The sequence below is a fragment of the Cordyceps javanica genome, chromosome 6, assembly GCF_051103115.1.
Source record: "Cordyceps javanica chromosome 6, complete sequence".
NCBI classification, from domain to species: Eukaryota; Fungi; Ascomycota; class Sordariomycetes; order Hypocreales; family Cordycipitaceae; genus Cordyceps; species Cordyceps javanica.
The window spans coordinates 2754731-2775242 of NC_139300.1; the positions used below are offsets into that span (position 1 = coordinate 2754731).

General features: G+C 57.1%; 5 protein-coding genes across 5 annotated transcripts; 4 read left to right on the plus strand and 1 right to left on the minus strand.

Annotated features, from left to right (window-relative positions):
• Positions 1-1915: 1915 nt before the first annotated feature.
• V2A60_009270 (PP2C family serine/threonine-protein phosphatase) lies at positions 1916-3531 on the plus strand (the record flags this gene model as incomplete). The annotated part of the gene is made up of 2 exons (XM_083260537.1): positions 1916-2328; positions 2439-3531. The coding sequence occupies 2 exons, from the start codon at positions 1916-1918 to the stop codon at positions 3529-3531; spliced, it is 1506 nt and encodes a 501-aa protein (XP_083116663.1).
• Positions 3532-4084: 553 nt separating this feature from the next.
• On the plus strand, positions 4085-5344 carry V2A60_009271 (PLC-like phosphodiesterase; the record flags this gene model as incomplete). Its single annotated transcript, XM_083260538.1, has 1 exon — positions 4085-5344. One exon carries the CDS (start codon positions 4085-4087, stop codon positions 5342-5344), a length of 1260 nt encoding a protein of 419 aa, XP_083116664.1.
• A 535-nt stretch (positions 5345-5879) lies between these two features.
• V2A60_009272 (uncharacterized protein) lies at positions 5880-9284 on the minus strand (the record flags this gene model as incomplete). Its single annotated transcript, XM_083260539.1, has 1 exon — positions 5880-9284. One exon carries the CDS (start codon positions 9282-9284, stop codon positions 5880-5882), a length of 3405 nt encoding a protein of 1134 aa, XP_083116665.1.
• A 2776-nt stretch (positions 9285-12060) lies between these two features.
• Positions 12061-12800, plus strand: V2A60_009273 (uncharacterized protein; the record flags this gene model as incomplete). The annotated part of the gene is made up of 2 exons (XM_083260540.1): positions 12061-12481; positions 12574-12800. The coding sequence occupies 2 exons, from the start codon at positions 12061-12063 to the stop codon at positions 12798-12800; spliced, it is 648 nt and encodes a 215-aa protein (XP_083116666.1).
• Positions 12801-16913: 4113 nt separating this feature from the next.
• V2A60_009274 (uncharacterized protein) lies at positions 16914-19736 on the plus strand (the record flags this gene model as incomplete). The annotated part of the gene is made up of 3 exons (XM_083260541.1): positions 16914-17004; positions 17081-17207; positions 17273-19736. The coding sequence occupies 3 exons, from the start codon at positions 16914-16916 to the stop codon at positions 19734-19736; spliced, it is 2682 nt and encodes an 893-aa protein (XP_083116667.1).
• Positions 19737-20512: the final 776 nt, after the last annotated feature.

Here is a 20512-nt window from a genome sequence, read left to right on the forward strand (position 1 = left end):
TGACAACGTTACATGGAAACGGCCAATGTAGATTAAAGACGCCTAGGCCAGACGGGGCAGAGTGCGATGATCGCGTCTTTGCTTGCTTGCACTGTCACCCTTTGTCCGGCCTATTATTTTTAGATTGCCGGGTTTCTTTTAAGGTTGAGGTTGACAAGTCTACTGGCGCAGCCCTCTATCGAGAAATTGTGCCTCATCCGAAGAGCTTGTTTTGATTTAGCCAAAGTCATTCGTTTATACGCAAAAACGCCGTGGCCGGCTAGCCTGGCGATCCGTAATCTGACCATGACTTTTATCAGAAAAGGGGAACAAGCCCGCAACCATACCATCACGCGAGGAATGTGTAACAAGCCAAAGTTTCACCGCCAATGACGGATCAGGCAGGTCAGCAATTGGTGCAACGCCGTCCGTCCTCCCAGAGTAGGGAATAGCAGGCGACGGGGTTCCTGCCGATCTCTTTTTCCCTCCCCTCCCGCCCCCCGCAAAGGAAATCGGGCCACGACGTTTTTTTCAAAAGTCCAGAGTCTTTCTTCAGGGGACGACGACTCACTCTTCTGGCAGCATGAAACTCGGGTGGCTCCATAGTAAGCATGAGCTAGGCTCGTAAGTCGTGGAATCGATTTTCCCCGATCGCAAGGGCAGGTCCCATCTATCCCTGAGGCGGCCGTAGGAAACAAGAATGTCATGGGGGCGGAATGGAAGGAACAGACGTGACAAGATATCTAATGACCGCTTAGGTTCTTTATCTATTGTTGGCAGGGTTGTTGCCTGGCATCACAATGGTCATTGGTGGCTAGTTGAAGGCTTTGCACGATCCGGCTTGGCAGCGATATGGCTTGGCGAACAGGTGACGGCACAAAACCGTTCGAAGCTGCGCTGTTTGAGAAATATGCTTGGGTCCGTACATCTCAAAATTTAAATTCAAGTTTAATCACGACAAAAGTATATTGTAAGGGGGATGAACGGCCTGTCAAATTGGCTGCGGGATCTACCGGGTAGTGCGAAAGATGCAGTGTCTAATCAGGCGAAAGAGCACCACTAATTACTCGCTTTTGCTGATATTCAATTTGATTAGAGGAGAGATTAGATCATGATAATAAAGAGATCAGGAGGTGATGCTATATGATGCCGCTGAAAAGCTGCTGTTGAAGACAACGTCAGCCAAAAGCACAATCACTGAACGATTGGCACAGGCGATTATGCAACACACTGACAGCAGTTGCCGACTTGATCCGAGCCCTGATTTCCGTCTGAACTTGTAATGTAACCATGAAAAGTTTCGTCATTAGCCACGGTTCCGCGTATCAACGCAGTCTTTGGACTTGCTCTCCTTGCCTGCTCCAAACTTATAGAACCTGCAGACTACCTCCACGTGCATGCCAGTCAAATATGCTAAATGTTTGACCGTTCGTCATAAAGAATTGGGTAGATTCGATTACATCAGCCGCACAACCTTGACCGCACAGCCTTGACCGCACAAGGCGATGTATGGACAAGACCATCAGCCAATCCGGCCCCAAGCCATTGGCCAGTTGCTCAAGGCTATGCAACGAGCACAAAAAATGTCAACGTTTTACCAGCGAGGTCAACTGCCGCGTGACTCATGCCCAAATGGGGCTGAATAAGGCCGCTCCCGCAGCTACTCATTGAATCGCCAGCCTCGTTGGCAAGCGCAGAATCCTACGGGTGATCATTCGTCGATTCTGATTTGCCAAAGCCTCGCAAGGTCGAAGTATCATGGTTGCGCCCCCCCTTTCCAAATGAGGCGGCTGACATGGTGTCAATGTCGGGTCCATGTAGATGTTCGTTTATATATTGCGCAGGATGGCCCCGTTGGCGATACTTGTTCTCTTCAACTAACCATTACCACTACTGAGCCCCCCAAAGAATAAACACGAAAACATATTAAACGACAATGCTCGATCAATACATTCTTGACTGGGCTCCGGCCAAGGACTTTCCTAGCAGCGTTCGATCTTTTGGTAGGCATGGGCCATGCATCGTCGACACCAACACCTTTGGCTCCGGCACGCGCAGCGGATCCTGGGCCGACACGCCGCCCGTGAACCAACTGCCTCTTATTCCGGCGGAAGTTGTATCCGGCGAGGACAAGGACCTCGCAGTGCCGCCCGCTGTAAAGGCGTGGAGGCTCAGCCACGCCAACGCCAAGATACGCCAGGAGGCCAGCATCAGCCGATTTGCGTCGTGCAATGGCGGCGTGGGCGCGCTGCACGCCGCTCGGCTGCCGAGTAACGCGCCCTGCGAGGACGAGTGGGATGCGCGCACGGCGGGAGGTCTCGTCTATGCCGGCATCTATGATGGTCATGGGTAAGCAGTATACTTTTGCGCGTGCCATTTCTCGGCGGTCACACTAGATCGCAATCAACAAGGAAAATTGCCAAGCTGACCGGAAGCGCTTTCCTTTTTGCGGTATACAGAGGCTCAGCTACGGCCAAAACCCTCAAGGCTAGCCTCATCCCATTCGTCTCGCGCGAGATTCATCGTGTGGGCCGAGACGCCGCACCCGAGAAGATGAGCCGCGCGATCAAGACGGCGTTTACTAAGCTCGACGACGCCATACTCGACGCCGGCAAAGCTGCGCTGCTCAGCGGCAACAAGCCCTGCCACGGCGCCGTCATGTCAGCCCTGGCCCCGGCTACTGCTGGTTCCTGCGCCCTGCTGTCCGTCTTCGACCCGGAGTCGAGCACCTTGAGCGTGGCCAGCGTCGGTGACTCTCGCGCCGTCCTAGGTTCCTCCCACAGCGCTGACCGGGCCAAGGGAGAAGGACACGGCAGCAGCAGGAGCAGCAGCAACGGTATTGGTGTATACGAAGCCAAGGCCCTCTCCGAGGACCAAAATGCCGAAAACCACGACGAGGTGTCCCGCATCAAGGCGGCTCATCCGGGCGAGGAGGACGGGGACCTCTTCCAAGGGGGCCGCTTCCTCGGCATCATGGTGACGCGCGCCTTTGGCGACCACCGCTGGAAGTGGGACGCCGAGCTGGTCGGCAAGGCGCATCTGGAATTTCTCGGCCCGCAGGCCAGGCCCGGCGTCCGCACGCCGCCGTACCTGGTCGCGGAGCCGGCGGTGACGCGCACGCCCGTGTCCGCGCGCGACTTTGTGATTCTGGCGTCGGACGGGTTCTGGGACCACGTGTCGACCGACGACGCGGTGTGCTTGGTGGCCAGGTGGCTCGAGAAGAAGAAGAAGAGGAGTGAGCAGGGTCGCTTCGCCGCGGGCCACGGAGGCGACGACGACGGCGTTGTCGAGAATAATGCCACGCCGGACGGGGCGGGTGCGCAGCTCGACCTTGACTTTGACGAGGACGGATTCGCGGCCTGGAAGACGCTGCCGCAGCATTTCGTCGTCGAGGACATGGACAATGCCGCCGTGCATCTGCTCAAGAATGCGCTCGGGGGAAACAGACGAAACTTGTTTGTGGCGAGTACCATGATGGGGCTGCCTCATTCGCGCAATATCCGAGACGACATTGCTGTTCAGGTTCTCTTTTTTCAGCAAGCTTTCGTCTAGAATGTATATATATATATATATATATATATATATATATATCATAGACCTTCAGAGCTATATTATCATCCCATCTTGGGTTCTTTGGATTGGGCCGTCCAGCTTGTGCCGCCACGTGCGGCCAGTCTCCAAATGATGCATGCAACTCAGCTCAGCTTAGTAGCTCGGCGAAATAAACTAAAGAAAGACCGACGTTCTTTTTATTAATCAAGTAAACGTGGAGCAGATCTACTCTGAACCACCGGCCCAATTAATTCGTCGCCCTGCACCGCTGCTGCAGCTACTAGGTCACGGCTCCCCCACGTGCAGGGAACGAGACGCCATCGTTGGGCCACCGATTTCTCTTGGACGACCAGGGACTAGTTGGAATCACCCATATACGATGAAAGGACGCGGCTGAATTGCTGTTGCATGTAGTCCATTGTATGTTCACTGACGGTGTTGACCGGCAAATTTATCAGAGGCAGAGTCGCCCAATTGAGCGCCGCCCGTCCCGTTTGCTTGTGCCGGGCCGGCAGGCCTTCACCCACCTTGTCCCTCTCTCGACGACACGAGGATGCAGTCACCATCTGGGGCCATCCCTACTAATAATCACCGCCGCCGCTCCCCCTCCCCGTGCCCATCTCGGCATTCCACCTCTTCCCTTGACTCGTTCTCCTCGCCGCTGTCCTCGCCGCTGCTGCTGCTCGGCAAGCCTAGCCCCAACCACCCAGCCGCCGCCGCCGCCGCCGCCGCTCCCCGCTACAGACGCAGCCGCGCCTCCTACCTGTGCTGGTTCGCCCTCGCCGCGGCCACGCTTCTCTCCGCCATGTTGCTCCTACGTACTCTCCTCGCCGCCGTCGTCGTCGGGGCACCCTGCGCCGTCTCGGCCGCGTGCTACCACGGCTTCCGCAGCGCCTTCAGCTTCGACGCCGCCGCCCAGGGCGCGGGCCACCCGGCGTGGATGGCGGCGCTGCGCAACGACACGCGCCTCGCCAGCCTCAGCCTGCCCGGCACGCACGACACCATGACGTACGCCATCGGCAGCGAGGTGCTGCAGTGCCAGAACGTCAACCTGTCGGCGCAGCTGGCGGCCGGCCTGCGCTACTTTGACGTGCGCGCGCGCCTGCGCGGCGACGAGCTGCGCATCTACCACGGCGACGGCGACACGGGCTTCGGCTACCAGGACGTGCTGCTCGACATGTTTGCCTTTCTCGCCCGGCACCCCTCCGAGGCGCTCGTCATGCGTCTCAAGCAGGAGGGTGCGCCCATCGGCGGCGGCGGCGGCAGCTCGCTCACGTTCGAGCAGGCCTTCAACTACTACCGCCACAACTCGAGCATCACCGCCAAGCTGGCCGCGCGCCACATGTACGGCTGGGACCCCGCCGCGCCCGTGCTGCCCACGCTCGGCGACCTGCGCTCCAAGATCCTGGTGCTGCAGGACTTCCCCGCCGACGACGGCGGGCCTGCCGACAAGTACGGCGTCGCCTGGGACGGCGACCAGATGGTGCTCGAGGACCTCTGGGTCGTCCCGGACGTCGACCACCTCGCCGACAAGTGGGCCGCCATCCGCGACGCCCTCGCCCGCGCCGCCGCCGACGACCCCCGCGACAACAAGGCCCTCTACCTCTCGCACATCTCCGCCAGCGTCGGCGTCCTCCCCATCGAGGCCGCCGCCGGGCCCAGGAACAGGACCGTCGTCGGCATGAACGACGAGACGGGCCGCTGGCTCGAGGCCGGCGACCAGAGCGGCCGCACCGGCGTCGTCATCTTTGACTTTCCCGGCAGGAGAGCCATCGACGCCGTCCTGGCCCGCAACGATGCCTACAAGGCGTGAAAGCTATAGAATGTAATGACAGTCCTGCCTTCATGTATGCGCGTGGTATTTAGTGGGCAACGAAACCAAGAAAAAAAAACTGGACTTTTTCTCGAATATATAGTACCAAATCAAAATATTGTTCATCACAGAGTCATGCGGCAATGAATCTGGCTAGGAATATTTAATTCAGACTATGATACCTAGAAAAAGGAAGCAAAAACTATATACTCGAATAAATCAACTAAATGTCTCCAATCAACTAATCTTTAAAAAAGTATTGACATACGCAATAGTACGCCATTTCAAATATCCCATGTACATTTCCATTCTTCCAACTCTGTACATAAACAGACGTGACCTTGTACACATCGGCAGCATGTCCACGTCGACCATGGTCGGCCACCTGCAGAACCCAAAAAAGAAAACGTGTTTGATACCCAAGATACCCCGAATGCAGTGACCACACAAAAGACAATAAAACTCCAAGCTGAAACCAACACATTTAAATGTAACAAAAAAAGTATCTCGCACTCCCGCTCTACACCTTTGGTGACTATGACTCCTTGCGCTCCGGGCTTGCTTCGCGGCTTTCTATCGAGTCCACCATCTGCAGCACCCGCGACTTGGCGCGGGCGCGCTCGAGCGTCACCGCCTCGGCCGTGCCGTAGACGGCCGTCGACGAGGGCCGCCTCTCCGAACGGTCGCCGTCGGTGGAGTGGCTCCGGCGCGGCTCCGCAAAAGGCTCCCGCAGCAGACCGTGCTCCGCGAGCGCCCCTTGGCGGCTCATGCGCAGCATGGCCTCGCGCTCGAGGTCGTCGTGCTCGCCCGAGCGCTTCCCATGCGTCACGGGTGTGAGGCTGCGCAGCGACGGTGTGATGAACGGCGACATTTGGCTCCCTGCGTGTGGCTCGTCTTGAGGACCCAGCACCACCATCTGCGGCTTCGGTTGCGACTGCGATTGCGATTGCGGTGGGTTTTGTGAGAGCTCACTCGACGACAGGCTCGACAGCTGGCTCACAGAGTCCAGGACCTCGGCCGTGTGCGGCTCGTGAATGCGCGGCGGGTCGAGCACCAGTGCACTAGGCTTGAGCTTGGGCTTGTTGGGGGCCAGCGGCGCTGGTACGATGTCGTCGTCGTCGTCATCGTCGTCGTTGTTGTCATTGTCGTTGGCATTGACTACCCGCAGCCGCTCCTTGGGAACCGTGAACATGACCTGTACGAGGCGCTGCTCCACGGCACGCTCAATGTCCCAATCGTTCTCTCCTTCGCTGTGCGCACCGCTCACGTGCCGCTTCCTGCCGCCCAAGTCGGCCCCGTCGCGATCGCCCTGCGGAGGATCGCTCAGATTCCAGCCGCCGCGGCCCTGCTTCCTACGCAGGATCTCGCCGCTGACGCCTGCGAGCGGCGCCTCGTAATCAGCGCTCGCGCGCTCCAGCGACGGTCGACTGGGGCTCTCGTCACGCATCGATGACGCCGGCGAGGTAGACTCGGAGCCGGAGAAGACGCGGCGGAGAGAGCCCAGCCATGTGCGTCGCGGTTTGCTCTTGGAGGGCGACCCGGGAACGGGAATGTGATCGTAGTCGTCGTAGGCGCTGCCGCGGAGCAAACCAGGCGCCTCAGCCTGCAAGGTGCCGAAGCCAGACTTGGCCGTGCGGTAGCTGCCCGACGAGGAGCTGGCGGCCTTCTTATGGTACACACCAGCGCCTGCAAGCAAGCTGTCCGCCGCACTGCGCGTCGACTCGGACAAGTTGGAGCCGCTCCGGGAGTCGTCGTCGTGATAGGCCGACAGGTGGTGCATGTCGCCGCGGGTTGGCGAGCTTCGGCCAGCGCGGTTGCGGGCGTGTCTCGTGAGCAGCGCTTCGGCACCGCCGTCCGCCTCTGAGGACCACTCTTGCACCTCACGGTCAGGTCGTTCGGGGCTCGGCGTGCCACGGCTTGGAATGGCATACATGGCGGCAGCGCCCGCCGCGGCGCCCACGCCTGCTGCCGCAGCATAGTGGCTCATGCTCGGCCGGTCCTGGAACGGATCCGCGTGTACTTCTGACGACGGCGTCAAGAGCTCCTTCCCGTGGAAGCCGTCCTCGTCCTCGTCGTCCTCCAGGATCGGGTGAATCTGGCCGGGGGGCGACACAAAGTTGGACATGCGCGCATCAGAGGACGGCAGGTACGGCACGTAGCCACCACGTAACTGGCCGCTGACGGGTTTTCTGGTGATGGGGCTTCTCTCGCCAGAGCCACCGCTCATGGCCAGGCTCTCGTAGCCGCCGTGGGTTTTTTCGGTAAAAGTATGTTGATGATTGTTGGCAGCGTTGTAGTGATTGTCACGCTGGCTGAACCACCCCCATTGGCCATAGCCGGCTGGCGGCTCCATGACGTCGTCTCGGTCATTGAAGAACTCGGCATCTCGCGCCATGGCCTGGGCTGCCTCGTCTCGTCGATGTTTCTTGCGCTGCTTGCGCTTGCGGAGGCAGCAGAATAGGGCAATTGCCCCAATGAGCAGCAGCAAGCCGAGGCCGAGGCCTAGACCCAGACCCAGGCCGAGTCGTCTGGCGCGGCCGCTCGACCCCGCGTCATGCGATCCGATGCTGGGTGCATCCGGATCACTCGGGCTAGGGGGCGGTCGCTTGTAGTCTTGCGTCCACTCCATCGAGGTCAGATTCAGAAACCTCGCGGTATCCGTCACAGCTCTTTTGGTCGCCGATGAGCCATCGCTCGAGTCTATCGTCCAGCCGCCATACACCATCATGATATTCCCCGGCAGCAGAGCTGCGCCGTGTCCGTAAACGCCGTCGCCTTCAGGCTGCGCATCCGGCACGGCCCACATCCACGAGTTGTAGGTTTGGCTCATCTTGAGCACCGCCAGCTGCGGCTGCGCCGGCGTGTTGACGTCGCCCACCCAGCCGCCCATGACGACGACCTCACTGCCATCCTGGCTCAGGATAGCGGTATGGCCGGACCGGCTGGTGACCTCGGGCACGTCGTCGGCGCGTCGGCTCTTGCTACCGCTGCGGATGAGCTCCGTATTGGCCGTCTTGCCTACGGGCTGTTTGATATCAATGTACGACCACGCCTGCTCCGGCAGGCTCCAAACAGCCGCGGTGCTCATGTTGATAAAGGCCGTTTGCGTATGCCCACCAAGCAGGATGTACGTCATCTTCTGCGTCACGGTGCCAGAGATGTTGGTGATTGAAGGCGGCTGTGGCGTGAGGGTGAACCCTGCAAACGGCGAGCGCGGACCGGCGGTCGATGCGATGAACGCATCGTAGCCTGTCTGCGCGTCGGCGCTATCCGGCGCCAGGCTCATCATCATTTTGGTGTAGTTGGCGCCGGCCTGCCAGTTCGTCGCATCCGTGCTGGGCGTCTCGCACATGCCGCCGTAGCTGTACAACGTCGGCTGGTCCATGGCCGGCGCGAGCTTGGCGGAGAAGGCCAGCGTGCCACCGAGGAAGAAGGGCGCGCCGCCCGGGCTCGTGTCTTTGGCCGTGCTGCGGGTGCCGCGCTTCGTCCACGCACCGCCGCCGACGGTCGTCCCGCCGTCCTTGCTGTCGTCGAAAGACCAGACAGTGCCGGCATCACCGCCGCAGACACCTGCGTAGACAAGCACCGAGCCATTGGCGGTTCGGACCGCCCCAAAGGCCGTCGCGGGGTCAGCGTCGCTGAGGAAGGGCAGCTGGCTAGAGAGCACCTTGGGGCTGAGGTCGGCGTTGAGCTTGTCGTTGTAGTCGAAAGAGAGGAACTGCACACTGCCGTCGTCGGCCTGCTTGAACATGTACGTCTGGCCGGCGCCGTGACAAGACGACTTGCTGAAGCAGGCCGGCGTGAGAATCTGTGTCCGCACATAGGGGAACTGGTGCGCCGCGGCGGTCGTCAGCGTCGAGGCCAGCGCCAGTACGACAGTCGCGACCGTCCGCCGTTTCGGCCGTCGCACAGCGTTTGGACGCTGTTTCGATCCAATCATTTGTGATATGCTCGGGCTCTGGTACGAATGCGTATTGCAAGGGTGGAGGGGGGGGGGTTCGTCTTCTCGGCTGCCGTCGTCTCCTCAAACCATGATGCTCGAGACTATATTTCCTCTAGGACTCGGTTTTCCGTCTTTCGCAAAATTCGTCTAAGCTCGGTAAATCGGATCACGTATGGGCAGGTTGTGCGACCCAACGTGCCAAAAGTAAACAGAGGAAGAATATGCACTAAGAGATGATGAGAGGGGACAACGTCTACAGTAAGCAATACTCGGTGAACTCAGAAAGAAAAAAAGGGCAATGGCCTAGGATGGAAAAGAACCGAAGAGAAAAAAGCGACAGAGAGTGAAGTGGTTTTTTTTCTTGCGCTGAATCGAAGCACTACCAGCGTCTTGCCGGTCCGCAGTCTATATCCAGTCCACGGAAGCGGGGATCCTGGTAACGACTAGCAACCAGGAGGGAGGGGTGGTCACGCAGGAGAGGTTGCGCGGCGTTGCATTCGGGCTTATCGAGATGAGCAAATAGACGTAACTGGTACATGGGGGGGAGGAGGGAGGCTTCGTTGCCTGGCTTGGCGGCTTGCGACTGCAACCAGGTCTTCTTCTTCTGCCGGTACTGGTAACCAACGCCAGCCCCAAAGGTGGTTGTAAACCCGGGCGGGGGTGCCATTCTCTGGTGAGCACGTCTGGCGGTTGACCTTGGAGCAACAATGGGTTTCAGTGGGCACAATGGTCCTGGTGGTTCGAGAACGGTCCTATTGTCTCCAAGCGTGCCCTCCGAGAGGCGTGGTGGAGGGCGGGATGGGTGGTTGCTGATGTTTTGGTTACGGTGGTTGCCACGGTGATGCCACATCATGGAGGGATGATGGGGTGGAGTTTGTCCACAATGCGCCGCGAGCCGCTACTGACCTGTGCTCTGGAGCTTCTCCTCGGCGTGGTGCTTGGACGGGGGGTGTTTTTTTTTTTAAGGTTTACAACTTGGAAACAGATACGAAAAAAGACGGCGTCAATAAACATTGCGCTGCTAGCGAAACTTGGAATCTTCCGTGACACCCTTTGTGGTTAAGCTGGCCACCTGTTGGCCTGGCTGTTGAAAACTGAGAGACAGGCCAGAGTCAAGAAACGTTTCTAGCGCCGTTTCTCCAGAGGCGCCACGGCGTACTTAGTAGCTACTGATGATAGTGGTCACATCTTCAACATGGGTACTCCATAGTCTGTTCTAAGCAAGTTCGGGGGACACTTGGCAAACCGATGCGGAAGGTGGTATGTATAATACGAGGAATCTATATAAGTAACTACTGTTAAGTAAGTACTGTTACAATGCACTTCTGGCAGGCATCTGCCCAAGTACATTGCTCCAGGGTAGACGGGGCGGAAGTGATTTCATATCAGTAAGTCAACGACCAAGATTGACTTCTCTTTCCGCGCTACGACCCTTGCGGGAGGTCCCATGGGCCCCTGCGGGAGTTGGAGATCAGTCCGGAACCGGGCCGCAAGTGGCTTCGGACGCGTGAGCAAACAATGCAAGCCGTGATTCACTGATTCACTTGTCTCGGTTGCCGTTGTCAGCCTGTCTTGGAAAAAGCAATCCCTTGCTTCTCGCTCGCGGGAAACGGCCCAATCGAGAGTTTGTCCGTGTCTTGGAAGAGTGAAACTATATGCCAAGAAGAAAGGAAGGAAGCAAGGAAGCAAGGAAGGAAAAAAAAACATCAACATCACAATGCTCGAAGAAAAAAAAAGTGACTGCGAAAACCAGCCATTTTGCGCCGCCCGTCGGCTTCCCTTGACTCGATCCATTGCAGTGGCCCTAGACCACATCGAAAAAGGCCGATCCCTCTCTCTGTGCTGCTCACTCGCCCGGTCTGTTGCCACAACCACTTCTCGTACAACGCAACGCCCGCGAGGCGTGCCTCTAGCGCATCGAGCCGCCGGCCCCGCCGGCATCATGAGCGGCTGTCCGCGCGCATCTCTGCCCAGTCAGCTGGAGTAAGTAGGCGCGGCCTTGGATCAAGCGGCCCGGGCTGGCCCGAGTGCCGTAGGCCTTTGGCCCCAGGGCGCGCGGCCTATAAACTGCAGCCTTGTCTGCGGCCGGGATGCCGGTTGATGGGGTGGTGGATGCACGCATGCGGTGCCCGATTGATCCCCCCAGCTACGATGACTTCTTCCTACGATTTTTGATCTACCTGTAATATAGATTGTACTACGCCGCTGAGCAACTGAGCGTCACCAATGCGCTGCGATCCAAGAAGGCCTCGGTTCAAGTACACGCCCATATAACGAGGTCGATATAGGCGACGGACGAAGAAACAAAGCGCTTCAGCAAAACGTTTCTGTGCATGATTTTCTTCCACTGCAAAGACGACCCTGCCAGATCAGTCGGTCACGCAATCGCAACCACTGGCTTCGTTATTCCGCATAGTTGCGCCGAGTCCGCCGCAACATGGGCATGTTGGCTTTGCACTTCCGCCCAATCACTGAAGATATCAGTGATATCCAAACGCGTCGATCACAGTAATTCAATGGCAAGCGTCACACATAACAACCAGCAACCTCAACACTTGCACCAACTGCGATGACTCGAACCGGAGCCGCGCCGTTGGGCGGGCTCCCTTAGGCGCCCCCACTCCGGAGGGCGCGCCCAACAGTGTTACTCACTCCGGCGCCGGGCGTGCCTCGACTTTAAAACCGGGAATGTGGACGATTCGTCATCCTAGAACCCCAGACACTCCATCTTCCCGCAAGCACTGTAGACCACCCGCGCAAAACAGCAGAAATCATGACCCTGCACATGAGGGCAGCGACCGAGGCCGACACGGACACCATCGCGCGGCTCGCAGTCGCGGCGTTCCCGCCTGCCACTGACGCCATCGCGCGGAACCTCTTTCCGAAGCGCCTGCAGCCGGCGGTGCCCCGGCCCGAGGACCCCGCGATTGCGTGGCGGCGCACGCGCAAGGGCATCAAGATGCGCACGGAGCGCATCGTCCTGATGGTGGCGACGGACGACCAGCTCGACGACCGCATCGTGGGATTCTCCATGTGGGAGGCGCCCCTCCCGGACGGCCAGGCGGGCGAGTCCATGACCAAGGACCTCGTGCCGTGCGAGACGCTGGACGAGGCGGCCTACGCGGAGCTACGGAGGGCGAGCGGGGCGGCCACGACGGACTTTCTCGGCGAGGACGGCTCGAAGCACATGTGGTGTGAGTAATTGATTCGAAGAGAGAGAGCGAGAGAGACGGAAAGCTGTTCCGCCGGGTTGGGGAGAAAGGAGACGCTGACAAAGGCAAGGCAGATCTCGACTATCTCGGGGTTGACCCGGCGCATCAGCGCAGAGGCATCGGAAAGATGCTACTGAACTGGGGTCTTGAGAAGGCGCAGGAGCAAAACAGGGATACATACCTGATTGCAACGCCCGCAGGGGCGCCACTGTATCGGGCGGCTGGATTTGAAGACTTGGGTTCCTTTTTACTGTTTGACACGCCGCACAATGGCATGATCAAGAGGTGGCAGGGGCCATAGGGGAGAATGGCCTTTATATATACGATAGACTTTTATTACATGTTAAATATAGAAACCACATCTCGGGACGTACCTTGGTATGTGTTATAGATTGAAATATGCATGTTAGTAGGTAAACAACATCCCTTTCAGATTGTATTATACTGCATCTACATACATGCGACATAGTGGAGTGACTTTGCAAGCCATGGGAGCTGTCAATACCAGCTATTGTTCATGTGCTTGCCATTGCGCCAAGTTGCAGGCGGCTGCGTCGAGAGGCGTTCAATGGCATATGGTTGGGGCGCCTCATGCTCCCTCTGAGGTCGCGTTCTAGCCTGCATTTGTGAGGTAAAGTTGAACAATGACGTAACAATACAAACAGCAATGAATTGAGACAATAGCTAGGTTTGAAGAGTCGGATTGGGTCACAACCCAAAATCGAGAAGATGTGGTGATGTCATGATCAACAGCAGCTCCAGGGCGAGGGTGTTTCTACTGCTGGATAAGGTTTGCAGCCTTTTTGCACGCCAAGCTTGCTAGTCGAGAACCCGAGATACTGGCCGCCTATCGGCACCAATTGGAGCATGCAATCCACATTGGGTAATTCTTTTCAGCATTCGACAAGCAGCTCGAGGTGAAGGGTGTCGTTCTGTTGTGGGTACAGGCGAGCATGCTCAAGAGAACGGATCGACGACCGCAAAGAGACTGCCCTCTCTCTCCACTTTGGCCTAGCAATCTTGCGCCCCAATGTTTTCGGCTACATGATAGCCGGCTGCAAGATACTCAGTACATGGTCCGAGGCTTATGACGGGCAGGGGATGGTGTTGTGACGATTTTCAGTGCATATCCTGGGCGGCGAGTTGACTAAGTAGCTGGGAGACAGGGCCCTCGTTCCCTTGTTGCTCTTTGTTGCTCTTTGTACTGAGTCTAGTGAACTAGGTCATCAAGCGTATGCGTAAATGTTTGGAAAGTATTATGGGAATAGTCGCCGGAGTCGCTGGCCATTATGCGAAAGCTAGCACGTATCCAGTGTACAGGTAGTTGGTGGGCTGAAGGTGCACGCGGCAGGGCGAGGGCATGACGCATTGAGGCGAGGGATTGCAATCATAATTAATAAGTGGTCCCATAAGTAGGACTGGGTGAAGCGAGGATTAGGACAAGTAGCTGGATGAGATGACTTGCGAAAGGATGGTGTGCATGTAATTGGAGCGTCGAAAAAAAAAAGGGTGTGATGGAAATTTGAAAATAGGACGAAAATGTGAGGCAATGGCTGGAGAATTAGTTATCGGTCAATAGTAGTAATAACTTATACCAAGCAAACGGACGAGTTTGCTGGCAGCTGGCAAAATGTTTGGGCTGCCAGGTGCAACAATGATGTCGACCGCCTTTGCCAGGTGCGCGCCAAGATGGAGGAGTTGCCAGCTGGGCCGATGTGGCAGTGAATTGTGGCGCTGCTGGGACGAGCCAGCTGGGCAGGGATGGGAGGGATGTGGGCAAGCAAAGGTGAAGAAGAGTCATGACACACAGAGTGAGTCGCTGCTACAAAGGGTCGTACTGGTCGCCAGATTGGGCATTTTGCTTGGAACAGGGGGCATGGCCATAATAAACTGCATCTGTGGCGGGGCTGTTTCATTCACAGTTCATCCGGGGGCCAGCGATGAAGAGGTAAGTACTTACTTGGCCCGGGCAGATTGGACTTGGTTCGACTTCCAGCACCAGGGGGGCGATGGGGAGGCGTACTGGTATTATTGGAGCCACCATGGTCGTTCTAGATGGCCCGCCTGACAGTCGGCTACCTCTGAGTATTTGGCTCTGGAGGTCGAGATGGTCAGAGGGACAAGGCAGAGGGAAAATTTTTAAAATTGCATCGCCAGTCAGTGGAGACCAGGGTGGTGAGAGTCTGGAAGAGGAAAGGGGGAGAGAGAGAGGCACGATTTGAAAATAATAAAGGACTACTCCGTACTTGGGGGGTAAAATTTTGTTGGACAAGACGAGCGATGTTGAGTTTGGAAGGTACATAGATGGGATGGGATGCAAACACGCCGAATTTCGATTGGGTAGAGATGGTGCAGCATCATGAGAAGGCCATGACGCCAGTTGGCCGTGGTGGTTGTTGCTCGGCAGACAACAAGGGAGCATGCCGCGCTGGCGTGTGGCTGGAATGGCGGTGGTCCGGTGGATACCTCTGTAGGTACCTTGCTTTACCGTGTTAGTACCTGCCTGCTGCCTGCCTCTTTGCCTCTGAGTTGCTGGTATCATCAGTAAGTAGAGGTAAGTGGGCAGTCACATCGCGATTTTGGGCTGCGAGGACGGCCCTGTACCAAGACACGACAATGCGAAACGAGCCTATCTAGTAGGGATCATCAGCGGGCAAGACAACCATGAAAACATGTTTGCACGTTTCTGGCGACGAGGTAGTATTCTTGACGCGACCTTTCTCTTTTTTTTTCTTGGTTCCAAGTAGCAAAAAGCGACAGATGAGGGAAGACATGGCCGGCTCCTAATTTGTACCGAGCAACTGTACCAGCATCCTCAATTGCCGTGCGGTGCGTTCACTGTTCTACGAGGACCCTGACGCGCTGTGCCAATATATCGGCCGCCTCCCTCCTGCAAGCCTCCTGCGAGTTCCAGCGCGTCAGGCCCTCGTAGAGGCTCACATGCCCACGAGCTGCAGCAGCAGGCCTCTCGCGCTCTCTCTCTCTCTCTCCCTGCCACCTGTCATCCTGCCTGCCTGCCTCCTTGCCATGCCATGCCATGCCTGCCCTGCCCTTCCCTGCCCGCCTGCCCCTCCCACCTCGGCCCAATCTGCCGACGTAGCAGTACCGAGCTGGCGGACAGCGGCTTTGCTTGGGCGTTTGCGCAGCCACGCAGCCAGTGCAGCCCATGTAATCCGTACATCGCATGCACGACGCAGCACACAGCAGAGACACTGGCCGCTCCATCTTCAGCTCCTCTTGTCTCGCCGACCCCACTATAGACCCACCTCCAGATCGACATCCACCTCGAATATCCAAAGTGGCGCTCCACCAATCCCTCGACTACCGACTACTAACGCACTCAGTACTTGCCTTGCTTCCCTACTGGTAGGTATACAGTAAGTACTGCACAGGGCACAGGGCACAGGCATGTATGTCCCTACTTAGTAGGTACTTGCAGGTAATTTCTAGATGCTTGCTATGACTGTTGACTGCTTGACTGCTGGCTACCAGCTGCGACTTGTGCCCGCGACTCCTTGACCTCGCCTTCTCGACACAATTTGGGCCGTCCGTCATTGGGGCCGCTCCGCTCCCTGCGCTAACTCATCAGTTAGCGTCAAGCCGCACACATCCTGGCCCAAGACACTGACTTATTACGTCGTTGACCCAGTCCTGCAACAATGTACCTTTTGCGACGCGTACTGGTAACTTATTAGCGAGGAGGAGCGGGCTGCCAGGCAGGCTAAGTACCAGTAATATTCAGGCCGAGGAGGCCAACCAGGCCAAGCTGCCCATCTTGATAGCTCGCCGCTCAAGCTTCCCTAAGTAGCTTGGTAGCCCAGCTTCTCTATTAATTTCCCCTTGGGACTGATCGCTCACCCCTGTGCCTCTCAACAACGATCGATTCTTTTTAATATGTACTGCCCGCCGCCGGAATCTTGTCCTTGGATATGAGCGGGAAAAAAAAAAGCTTCTCTTCGTCCTCCTCGCCCACCCCCCCTCGCTGACCCGTGGGTGACTCTCATCATACCGAGTGTCTCGCCCTGCTACCGTTTGCAGTAGCCACAATCGTATCAAGTAAACAAAGCGTCCACCGATTCCTTTGCAACACCAAGGCCACACACACTCGAGATTAGCCGCAAACTCAATTTCTTCCCCATACGCGCCATTGCTCGTGTCTTGCCCTGCCAATCCAGATAACTGACACCAACTTGGCAGTCTCTCTGGTTACAGACAAAACCCCTCCGACTCGCCCACACGCACCACGACTCGGCTTTCTCTCTTGTTTTTCCTCCCCCCTCTCAACCACTACTACGTCAGTTGCGACAGCCCTGCTCAGCTACCCGTCGCGGGCCTCACCACTTTATACGCAATCTCGAAACCACCTTCAGCTCTCGTCTAGTCGCTGCACGTAGCAGTCGACAGCTCACCAACCATGGGCGCCTTCATCAGCTGGATCAATGATGCCCTTGCAAAGGATCCCAACCAGGGATCGAGCCAGTCCAACAAGTCGTCCTCGCTCTCGGGTGCGCTATCCCGCCTCTCCAACGCAGTTCAAGCTGCGCCACCCAGTCTTTGCTAACAATGGGACTCTACTAATAGGCATGATTTGGACGCTGATCCCTGTCGTGGCGCTATCCGCCGTCTACTTCGTCATCTGGCTTGTTGCTAGACGTTCGCAGACGCGATTCTACGAACCGAGAGCATATCTCGGGTCACTTCGGCCCTAGTACGTACAACCCGCTTCCTTGGCCCTGTCGGCCTGGAATCGCCCCTCTAACCTTGCCACTACAGTCAACGATCGCCTGCTCTCCCCAAGGGCTGGTTCGATTGGATCGGTCCCTTCTGGAGACTCCCTGACGAGACGGCTCTGCGCCACCAGAGCCTCGACGCATATCTCTTCATCCGCTACCTCAAGGTTTGCACAGTCATCGCCTTTGTCAGTCTCTGCATCACTTGGCCCATTCTTTTCCCCGTCAACGCGACCGGTGGCGGTGGTCTGGCTGAGCTCGATATTCTCTCCTTCGGCAATGTCGACTCCAAGACGCACAAGAACTACTACTATGCCCACTGCTTCGTGGGCTGGGCCGTCTACGGATTCATCATGTACATGATTACCCGCGAGCTCATCTTCTACGTCAATATCCGCAACGCCTTCTTCAACCACCCTAACTATGCCCGTCGCATCTCAGCCCGCACCGTCCTCTTCACCAATGTTCCCAAGGACTACCTCGACGAGCGCCGATTGGAGGCCATGTACCCTGGCGCCATCCGTAACCTTTGGATCGCTGGTGATGTCAAGGAGCTCGAGGAGGAGGTCAAGAAGCGTGACGAGACCGCCCTCAAGCTTGAAAAGGGTGAGGTTGCCCTCATCAAGAATGTCAACAAGGCCCGCGCCAAGGAACTCAAGAAGAATGGCGGCAACGCCGAGGAACAGACCGCCGTCACCCGCGACGCCGAGACTGGCAACATTGCTTCTCGCTGGGTTCCTGACAAGAAGCGTCCCTCTCACCGTCTCGGCTTCCTTGGCCTCCTCGGCAAAAAGGTCGACACCATCGAATGGGGCCGCTCCGAGCTCAGGGAGAGCATCCCCAAGGTCCAGGCTGCCCAGGACCAGTACCTCGCCGGCAACTACACCAAGGTCCCCGCCGTCTTCATCGAGTTCAACACTCAGCGCCAGGCACAGGATGCCTACCAGAGCGTCAGTCACCACACCGCCCTCCACATGGAACCCAAGGCCATCGGCGTTCAGCCCAGGGATGTCATCTGGAAGAATCTCGCCCTCCCCTGGTGGCAGCTCGTCATTCGCCGCTACGCCGTCTATGCCGCCGTCACTGCTCTCATCGTCTTCTGGGCTATTCCTGTTGCCATCATCGGTGTCATTTCTTCCGTCAACACCATCAAGTCTCTTCCCGGCCTGACATGGATTGGCGACATCCCCCCAATTATCCTCGGTGTGGTCTCGGGCCTGCTGCCCTCTGTTGCTCTCGCCATCCTCATGTCCCTCGTGCCCGTCTTCATGCGCGGCTTTTCTCACCTGGCTGGTGCCAAGACCAACACCGAGGCTGAGCTTTTTACCCAACACGCCTACTTCATCTTTCAGGTCATTCAGATCTTCCTTGTCCGCACCATGACCAACGCCTTTGCCGACTCCATCGTCACAATCGCCAAGGACACCTCTCAGATTCTCCCTGCCCTGGCCACCAACATTCCCAAGGCTTCCAACTTCTACATCTCGTACTTTATTGTCCAGGGCTTGACTATCGCCATCGGCACTCTCACCCAGGTCGTCGGACTTGCCGTCTTCCGCATTCTCTACAAGTACCTCTCCGGTACCCCCCGTGCTCTTTTCCAGAAGTGGACTACTCTCGCGGGCGTTCTTTGGGGTAGCCTGCTTCCCGTCTACACCAACATTGTTGTCATCGGCATTACCTACTCGGTCATTGCTCCCCTCATGCTCTTCTGGTCTACCCTTGGTCTGTTCCTCTTCTACCTCGCCTACCGCTACAACCTGATCTTCGTCAGCGAGACCACTGTCGACACTAAGGGTCTCATCTATCCTCGTGCCCTCAAGCAGCTCTTCGTCGGTGTCTACCTGGGTGAAATTTGCATCTTTGCTCTCTTCGTTCTCGCCAAGACCCCTGGTCCTGCCGTTTTGATGGCAATCTTTGTCATTTTCACCATTCTTTACAACATCACGCTCCTCAAGACCTTTGCCCCTCTGCTACGTGGTATCCCCACCAGCTTGGAGGCTGAGACCCAGCTCAGTGCTGGTCACCTCGGCACGGCTGGCACGGACGCTGCCATTGACGACAAAAATGCTGAGGCTGGCAAGATCGGAACCAACGGTGCTTCCGCCAGCAACGGTGCCAATGGCGCGCACGCCAACGGCAGCTCCGCCGCTGTGCCGATCTCTGCCAAGCCCAAGGGCAACATCCTCCAGCGCTTCCTCAAGCCCTGGATCTACTCCGACTACCACGTTCTCCAGAAGCTCATCCCTGCTGATGACTACGACGTCAATAACGAGGTCTCCCCCGAGGAGGCTTCCCAGGCTTACCTCCCCCCGGCTGCCTACCAGCAGGTCCCCCACCTCTGGATCCCCGAGGATATTGCAGGTGTTTCCAAGCAGGAGATTGCCGAGACCTCCAAGGTCATTCCCATCTCCGATGAAGGTTGTACCCTGGATGTCAAGGGCAACATGCATTGGGACGAGGACAACGCGCGTCCTCCCATCTACACAGAGAAGCCAGCGTACTAAAAAGCGATGTGCTGATGTGTGTACTTTTTTTTTTTGATACCCGTGTGCTATCAGGCGCACCCTGGCCTAGTCTGCCGCGGCTGTACGTGCGTAAACGAATTGCTTGTACATTTTGTCGAAATGGAGCTGTCATGACTAAGACTTTCGGATGCATGATTCTTGTCTTTATTCTTGATGCCTTTTTGTTTATGGTGAGAAGGAGGGACGAGGGAGCAATGATTGAAAGAATTGGGTAATGTGCCCTCTGCTTATTGTATCTCGAAGAAAATATCGGTAGCTATTCTTAAAGACGTAATGTAATGATGGTTGACTATGCCTCTCGCTCGCCCAGTGACAATTTTCGTTTGGAGGTTTTGGATGCGTACTTTGGTCGCCAACTACGACGGGCCAGCTTACATGCCCACTTTGAACGCGGGCGATGACGGCGCACCCACTGTCCGTCACTACCTCGGAACACGACGACGGCTCTCGGGCCCCAAACCTTTTGGAGGACCAGCAACAGAAGTTCATCCATCAACACCGATGCGCGCATGTGCGCCTCCTTTGTCTGTAGCACAGATGGAGCCACCCATCATGCCTGGAGCAAGGCAACCAGACGCCCGTCGTCACCACAGTCTTCCGATCGGTAGAAGAACACTGGCAATACGAAGACGCAACAAGGGCGAGCGTTCTGTAGTACCCGGGCAGGCAGGCATGCCAGCTTACCGGCCATGAGACCATTTATGCTTTCGTTTTTTAACACAGCGAGCGAATCCCGCGGCCGAGTGGAAACTGCC